Raw genomic sequence first — 7,951 nt, forward strand, 5'->3', positions numbered from 1 at the left:
TCCACGTCCACTATCACGGCACCAGGTCCTGGGGCACCCACAGGATCCCAGTTTCTTTACACCCCGCCAGCCCTGAGATCCTCTTGTGCCCCCCCAGGCGCTGGACTCCGTCCCTCCTGAGACCTTCTCAGACAAGGACTTAAAGCTTCTTCACCGGGCCCCGCCAGTGTGAATGGAAACTTCTGAGACCAGTTCTGCCTGGATACTGCCAGCAAGATCCCTCCCCGCATTCTGATTGGCCGGCTGGGCTTGTGATTGGCAACACTTGGGAAAGTGAAAGTGACGGGGTGGGGGCTGCAGATTCCCAGGGGCTGGAGCTGGGGGGTTTGTTCCTCTCTAGAGCGGGGGAAACCCCTGACCCAGCACAGGAGCCATGGCCCTGGGAGTCGCCCTGGGGCTGTGCTGGGGGGTGCTGGGGGCAGCAGTGGCTGATGGTGAGTAGAACCGGGGTGAAGGGGGTCAGGCACTAGCCACACTTGGGGGTGGGGGGGAGGCAGACCAGGGAAAATCAACTGGAAACACTGGGGGGAGGGGGGAAGAAATGACCAGCCAGCGAGAACTTTCTGCAGGGCCTGCTGCCAAGGGCTCTGCTCCTTAATTCAGTTTCCCACTCTGTTGTTTCAGATTTCCACAGCTGGGACGTGCTGGTCACAGGGACCTCCAGGGAGGATGGATCCTACTGGTTCTTCATGATAGGGAAGCTGGATGACTTTAAAATGATGGATTACAGCATGGACACGCAGGTGGTGAAGCCCAGTGGGGAGTGGATGGCGGAGGCTGTGGGTGAGAAGTATTTCCAGGATAAGACCCAGGACTTTCTGCACTATGAAAAGAGCGCTAAAGTGGTTACAGACAGATGGACACAGCTGTACAACCAGACAAGCGGTGATGCTAGTGAGTGTTGTATTAGGTGGGACCCTTAATCTGCCTCCCCAATTTCTGGAAATCGCTTTCTACGACCCACCAGGTCTGGGATATGTTTGGGGAGGGGAAAGGCCTGGCTAGGACCTGGCCAAGTTTCTGCTGAAAAATGCACATCATTGGTGCATTGGCTTGGCTGCAATGGGGCTCTTGGTCAAGATGGGGTGTATTACGAATATAAGATACGCTGCGGCTCAGGCTGTAGCGCTGGGCTGGGTGCAGGGATCACTGGGAGTGATTCTCCGGCCTCTGTTGTGATTTTCTGGTTTGGAGCCTTAGTCCAAGGAGAGTGCAGACATTGGAGAACACGGCCTTGCCAGCTCTCCTGATTTTTATTACAATACCTGGGGGCTTGCGACATCTGGTGTCCTCCTGAAAGCCCCAGTGCTTGGAGTCTTGGGAGTACGGAAGGCTGTCTGCAAACCCCTGGTGTCCTGCTGCATGTGACCATTCACTATGCCTCAACCCCAGTAGGAGCTCCCAGCGCTCCCTCCATCCTATTTTTGTATGGGGTTTGGGAGCAGGAGCTGGGCACTAGTTACGGTCTGTCCCAAGGGCTGAGCTGGGTTTGGGGAGGGTCATGGGCAGAGTTCCCAGAACACATTAGATGCACTGGAAAATGTTGGTGTCATATGGTATATGGGGGGGGGGGTGTTTCTCTTAGGAACCCCAGCTTCTCATCTAAAAAAGGAAAAGCAAGTTTCTGCCCTCATGGGTGGGGGAAAAAAGCCAGAAAACGTGACCGCAAAAGGTACAAAATCCAGAGGGCAAATACCACACCCCCAGTTTAGTAATTTTTTATACTCTTATGATTTGGGGAGGGGCAAAGGGAGCCGACTCATGGTCTCTGAGCGCTTGTGGCTGGTGATTTAGTTCTGTCCCTGCCCTTCCCCAGGGCCCCACATGATACAGGTCTACGTGAGCTGCAGTCTGGACGGGGACACCCCCTTGGGGGAAAAGTTCCAGTACGCCTACGATGGGGATGACTTCATCAGCTTCGATGCCCAGACGGGGACGTGGGTGGCAGCCGTGCAGCCGGCGTTTATCCAGAAGCAGCTGTGGGACACTCATCAGGACTGGAGCCGCTTTGTCCAGTGGTACCTGCAGACCGAGTGTCTGGAGACCGTCCGGAGCCTGGTGCAAGTGGGGATGGGGACCCTGGAGCAGCAGGGTGAGTCTGAGCAGGGGGGCTCCTCTGGCGGGTGAGGGTGGAATCTGCAGTCCCTGAGTACCCGGACAACCTCGGCTCTGAGGTTTTTATAGCTGGGCTGTTTCACGGGGGTCAACACCTTTGATTCTCCCTAGCTCTGCACCAAAGAGTGATGGGAATCTGAAAGAGACCTAAGCAGCCATTTTAAGGGGGCGTCAGCTTGGGAACCCCTGAGCCAAATGACCTCATCTGCGCCCTGATCTCTACGCCAGACCCTGTGTGGCACACCACAATTTCCCTGTGCACATGCACATTAGAGCAATTTAATAATTACAGCTAAAGCTGCTCTCAGGAGAAGCTGAGGAAGCCCTTCACCAGGGGTTGGCAACCTTTCAGAAGTGCTGTGCCCAGTCTTCCTTTATTCACTCTAATTTAAGATTTCACGTGCCAGTGATACATTTTAACGTTTTTAGAAGGTCTCTTCTATAAGTCTGTAATATATAACTAAATGATTGTTGTATGTAAAGTAAATAAGGTTTTAAAAATGTTTAAGAAACTCAATTTAAAATTAAATTAAAATGCTGATCCCCCCAGTCCGATGGCCAGGACCCAGGCAGTGTGAGCGCCACAGAAAATCAGTTTGCGTGCCGCCTTTGGTATGAGTGCCATAGGTTGCCTACCCTTGCCTTAGACTAAACACCCCCAGACCTTCCCCCTTAACTCTGCCCCAGCTTGGATGCGCCATAGCAGCTCTCAGACCAGTTCGCGTCTGGCTGTGACCTCAGCGCTCTCTGTGCTACCAGCTCTGAAACCCCAAATGTTGAGCTGCTGAGAACAAAATGCCCCAAAGCCACCCCAGACCACGAGCGACGGGCATAGCTGATGGTCTCCGAGCTGCTGGGCAAGCCTCGAACTCACAGCCTGTGGGTGCTGCTCACGGTCAGCTCGTCCCCTTGGGGGGCCCGACTGCCTGAAAACCCTCTGGCATCAGCACAGCCCCCGTCCTGCAGCACGAGCCCATTTCACACGCTGCGCCTCAGTGTGGCTCGACCCGGGTGGGGGCTCCCAGCGCTCCCCTCATTTGCAGTACAGCTTTCCCCAAGAAGCTGCGGAGGCTGGGCACTAGCTGGGGGCCGTCCCGAGGGCTGAGATGGGCTTGGGGAAGGTCACAGCCAGAGTTCCCAGAAAACAGCAGATGCCCTGGAAAATGTTGGTGTCACATGGTATTAGGGGGGGTCTTGGTCTGCGAAACCCCCATCCTCAAACAACCTCAGATTGGCACCATTCACCCCACTCCAAGACCCAGCCAGGTTCCAATCCGAGTCAGCAACTCTCAGCCTGGCCTGTCGGGCTGTTGCCTCCTCTGGCAATGGACACGCTCCCGGGGCAGGGTCATACTGTGGACCCCATCAGGCACGTCTCCAAGGCCTGACGAGACCCAGCGGCTGGATAAACTGAGACAGGGACTCGGGCAGATTTTCCCCCACGAGGGGAATGACTCTTGGACTCCCTGGGCTGGGTTCTCCGTCCCTGCACGTGTAACTCCAGGGAGATGTTTCTCTGAGATCTGTGCTGGGCCAAGCAGGGGTTAATCCCCGGTAGGGCGATGGCCCGGGCTACCCAGGGGTCTGACCAGCGGGGCACAGGACCCCTCTGGCCTAGGCACGACAGTGCTGGGTGAGGTCCCCTGACCCCTCCTTTGCCGTGACTCTCTGCAGGGAGCAGAGACCGAAAGTGTGACCCACCCCCAGGTCTGTCAGCTGCTCCCCAGGCCCCATCAGGGGACGGGTCACTGTGTCAGGCCCTGCCCAGCCCCACAGGGACGTGGGGCTTCTGCTCCAGGGAACCGAGCCCCACACGAAGGGTGAGGGCGGGAGCCAGTGCCTGGCTTTGCGGCACATGAGCAGACGCGTCAGCTCCCCTCTGCACCCCTGGACCTGCCCTTCCACAGCCATCAGCTCCTGCCAGGCCTGGGTGAGTGTTGGGGAGGGAGCTGGCAGGGGTGGGGCGCTCCCACTCGTTCGGGGGGACGCTGTGGGCAGAGAGACGCTGGCACAAGCTGGACTAGCCAGCGGCTAGGCCTGTCTCTACTGCCGGTTACACTGTCCTGGCCTCTGGTACGTGACTCCGGCGCTATGTCTCTCCCCAGCACCCCCCGAGGTCTCAGTTTCCCACAGAGACACCCCCGATGGCTCTGTCACCCTCTCCTGCCACACCAGGGGCTTTTACCCACGTCCCATCCACGTCTCCTGGGTGCGGGACGGAGAAGACATCCTGGCAGAGACGGACTCCAGCGGGATCCTGCCCAACGCCGATGGCACCTACTACACACAGTCATCCCTGGAGATCTCCCCACAGCAGGACAGGCATCGCTATGCCTGCCGGGTGGAGCACAGCAGCCTGGGGGAGCCCACGCTCATCTGGGGTAAGGGGGGGTGAATGACAGGGCACAGCCCCATGGGAATTACAGAGATGGGGTGAGACAGGGCTGTAGGAAGGTCAGTATCCCGGCCCACTGTCAGTGTGAACTCGTCTAGCTCTGGGTATTCATGTGACTCACAGAAATGGCCGATCCCTCAGAGAATCTCATTAAGTTTCTGGCCGTGGTGGCATCCAGTGACAGTGAGTTCCACAGGCTGACGTCGTTACAAGGGAAGGGCCTGGTTGCTGTGTGGCATGTGTGTCTGGCAGTGCCCGGCAGAGCACCCACCCTCTGGCCCCATCCCCGTCCCCCTCCCAGCTCAGCCTTTCCCCTCCCCTGGGGCCAGGTCTCTGCAGACGCCCTTGGGGAGACGTTCAAGGCAAAGGCCTGTGGCTGCCCCAGGAGAATGCCCCAGCGGCTGCTCCCCTCGGTGACCTGGGCCCTTCTCCATCCCACAGCCTCTGGGAAGAAGGGCCCCCTGCCTCCCGCGGTCCTGGCCGCCATCGTCCTGGCCATTCTGGTTCTGGCTGGAGCCGTAGGGGCCGGCGTCGTCCTGTGGAGGAGAAATTCAGCAGGTAAGAGCCAGTCCCTGCAGAGCCAGGATGTGCGGAGGTCTGGGAAGTGGGGTGCCCCAGGCAGCCCAAGGGGGAATGGTTCCTCCCATTGCCCCACGAGGAGAGATGGGGCAGGGCCATGGAGCAGGGCTGATCACTGTAACCCAGCCCTGCTGGGGGCAGAGTGGGCTCTGTCATTGGCTGGTGTCATGGAGTCCCCAGGCAATGCTCTGGAACAGCTCCCCACAAAGCTAGGCAGGATTTTGGGGAGCCTCCTCTCCTTTGGAGCAGACTGTCCCCAGGGCAAGAAGCTCCCACGGCTTCACCTCCTGGGTCTCTCCTTGGAGCATTCAGCATCCTCTGCCCCTCCGTGCGCTTCCCACAGCGAGCCCGCCCCAGCGGGGTCCTGGGGAAGCCACCGGGTCCTGCACCCCCACTTTGCAGTCAGACGTGACTCTCAGCCAGCCAGTAACACAGAGGTTTATTCAATGACAGGAACAGGGTCTAAAACAGAGCTTGTAGATACAGCGAACCGGACCCCTCGGCCGGGTCCATTCTGGGGGGCAGTGAACCAGACCCCCAGGTCTGCCCTCCACCCTTGACCCCAGCCAGCTCCAGACTAACAACCCCTCCAGCCCCTCCTCTCTGCTCAGCCCCTTTCCCGGGCCAGGAGGTCACCTGATCTCTTTGTCTCCAACACCTTCAGCTGGCACCTTTGCAGAGGGGGGGCCCAGGCCATCAGTTGCTAGGAGACAGAGTGTCAGGCATTTAGGGGCACTGGCCCCTTCCTCTGCAGCAATCACACACCCTTATCCTAGATATTAAGAACGGCCTAGGGGGGACTGCGGCACCAACACCATATTCAGAGCAACATTAAAAACATTCCCGGTTTGTCACAGCTGGACGCCGTGTACCTGTTGTGGGGGGCACTGGGGTGGTGCTGGCTTGGGCGAGGTGCAGTCGGGGTCACAGGGAGCCCTGTGTCTGGGGGAGGGGGGTCAGGGTCTCCACAGGGGAGGGGTTTCCCTGCTCCCCTGCACTGACCCTCATTTCTGCTTGTGTTTCAGGCCCCGTGAAACCCGGCTACGCTCTGGCCACCAGTGAGTAAATCCAGGGTATGGGGCCCAGTGTCCCAGTGCATTATGGATGGGGGGGTCCCCATGAGGGGAGAAGGGATGCGGGCACTGATGGGGCTGGTCTGCGTGAGTCACAGGCGTCACTCCAACAGCCCGTTGCCGGCCAGACTAGCGTCCGGGAGCTTCTGAGTGTGAGGGAAAAGCCAGAGCCCGGTGGTGTCTGTCGGGGGCCGGTACGACCAGGGTCATGTGCTGCGTTTGGGCTTCAAACCCCGTGTGCATTCCCAGCCTGGGGCAGGTCACTTCACAGAGAGGAGTTGGCATGGGGTGCATGGGGGGTGCAGTGTGGGGGGACCCCAGAGCTGAATTCCCATCCCCCTTCCCTAGCTGGGATCCCGGCCTCGCTAACGCCGCCTCTGAACGATTTTCCTCTCTCTCCGCAGCAAAGAGCAGGGAAGATTCTGCCTCCAGCTCATCATCGGGAACAGACTCCCAGAGCTTGGGACCCCAGTGCTAGGGGCAGTGACCCTGCCCAGCTGCTGACCCCGCTGGCTGGGTGATCTCTGCCCCCTGACTCGCCCCTGCCCCGAGGGAGATTCCTGCCCTGGTCGTTAGAGCAGTTTCCTCCTGAGGGTGTTGGGCCTCAGGCTCTGCTATTGCAGCATTTGCATCTCTGCTTCTGCAGCCGGGACTTTGCCTCAACTTCTCCCCAAAGGGCCGACTCGCTCCAGTCTCCCTGTTAGGATATAGATATTCAAGCCTGTCTGCAAAGGTCTGTACTTTAAGAATTCAGGTGTATTCTTATCACTTAGCTAGTTGCAGAGGTATAAAAGAAAGAATTAGAATCACTGTCTGCCTGTTTAGGGCCTTTTCTCAGTGTGACAGTGTAACACCCTGTTCTTAGGTTGCAAAGAATCCTGTGGCACCTTATAGACTAACAGACGTTTTGGAGCTAGTCTATAAGGTGCCACAGGATTCTTTGCTGCTTTTACAGATCCAGACTAACATGGCTACCCCTCTGATACTTGTTCTTAGGCTAAGACCTTTGGGCTAAACAGCAGGGGCAGCCATAAGCTGGGAAGTGTCTGGTCACATCCTCACATTCCAAACCAGTCACATTGAAATAAGGCACCATTGGCTATTAGGAAAACAATCCTGTCCTGATATTCCTGTCACCTCCAGAGACAGGGAAGAGCCTAGAAGATGTAAAAGGAAACTTTGTTTGATAGCAGGCTGTCTGGCAAGAACTCACTTATCAATAGCTGGGGTGTGAAATCCTCATTTCGGTGTTGTTCTATCGCTGTAGTCTCCACTTCCCTATTGTTTGGCTGTATAATCTCTGTCTGGTTCTGTCTGCTGAATAATTAATTTTGTTGGGTGTAAACCAGTTAAGGTGGTAGGAATTAATTGGTTAGATAATCATGTTACAGTGTGTTAGGATTGGTTGGTTAAATTTCAGTAAAACGATTGGTTAAGGTCTAGCTAAGCAGAACTCAAGTTCCGCTATATAGTCTGCAGTCAATCAGGAAGTAAGGGGGGGGAATGGGAACATTGACACAGGCCAGGCTCTGTGGTGGCAGAGCTGGGAAGAGGGACACTGAGGAAGGAAACTGGAATCATACTTGCTGGAAGTTCACCCCAATAAACATCAAATTGTTTGCACCTTCGGACTTCGGGTATTGTTGCACTCTGTTCATGTGAGAAGGGCCAGGGAAGTAAGCGAGTGAAGGAATAAGGCCCCTAACACTCCCGTTTCTGCGGGGGCCATGCCACTGGTGTCAGGGACGGGCAGTTCCCCTTGTCCCGCAGCAAGAACCGGTACAGAGCC

At 57.0% G+C, this 7,951-nt stretch overlaps 1 protein-coding gene across 2 annotated transcripts; it reads left to right on the plus strand.

The window, feature by feature from the left end:
* Nucleotides 1-275: 275 nt before the first annotated feature.
* On the plus strand, nucleotides 276-7,253 carry LOC115643403 (class I histocompatibility antigen, F10 alpha chain-like). 2 transcript variants are annotated; one of them, XR_003998313.1, is made up of 8 exons: nucleotides 276-434; nucleotides 625-894; nucleotides 1,817-2,092; nucleotides 4,221-4,496; nucleotides 4,952-5,068; nucleotides 6,115-6,147; nucleotides 6,567-7,027; nucleotides 7,159-7,253. XR_003998313.1 is itself a non-coding variant. In XM_030547407.1 (7 exons), the coding sequence occupies exons 1-7, from the start codon at nucleotides 374-376 to the stop codon at nucleotides 6,638-6,640; spliced, it is 1,107 nt and encodes a 368-aa protein (XP_030403267.1). In that variant the 5' UTR covers nucleotides 276-373; the 3' UTR covers nucleotides 6,641-7,253. The 2 variants fall into 2 exon arrangements, 1 of the variants encoding a protein (XP_030403267.1); XM_030547407.1 differs by having other exon boundaries at nucleotides 6,567-7,253.
* Nucleotides 7,254-7,951: the final 698 nt, after the last annotated feature.

The sequence above is a fragment of the Gopherus evgoodei genome, unplaced genomic scaffold (assembly GCF_007399415.2).
Source record: "Gopherus evgoodei ecotype Sinaloan lineage unplaced genomic scaffold, rGopEvg1_v1.p scaffold_58_arrow_ctg1, whole genome shotgun sequence".
Lineage (NCBI taxonomy): Eukaryota > Metazoa > Chordata > Testudines > Testudinidae > Gopherus > Gopherus evgoodei.

Coding starts and splice junctions, on each gene's coding strand:
- LOC115643403 (XM_030547407.1), top strand. CDS start 374: ATGGCCCTGGGAGTCGCCCTGGGGCTGTGCTGGGGGGTGCTGGGGGCA. Junction 435..624: donor GGGGGCAGCAGTGGCTGATG/GTGAGTAGAACC, acceptor CTGTTGTTTCAG/ATTTCCACAGCTGGGACGTG. Junction 5,069..6,114: donor GTGGAGGAGAAATTCAGCAG/GTAAGAGCCAGT, acceptor CTTGTGTTTCAG/GCCCCGTGAAACCCGGCTAC.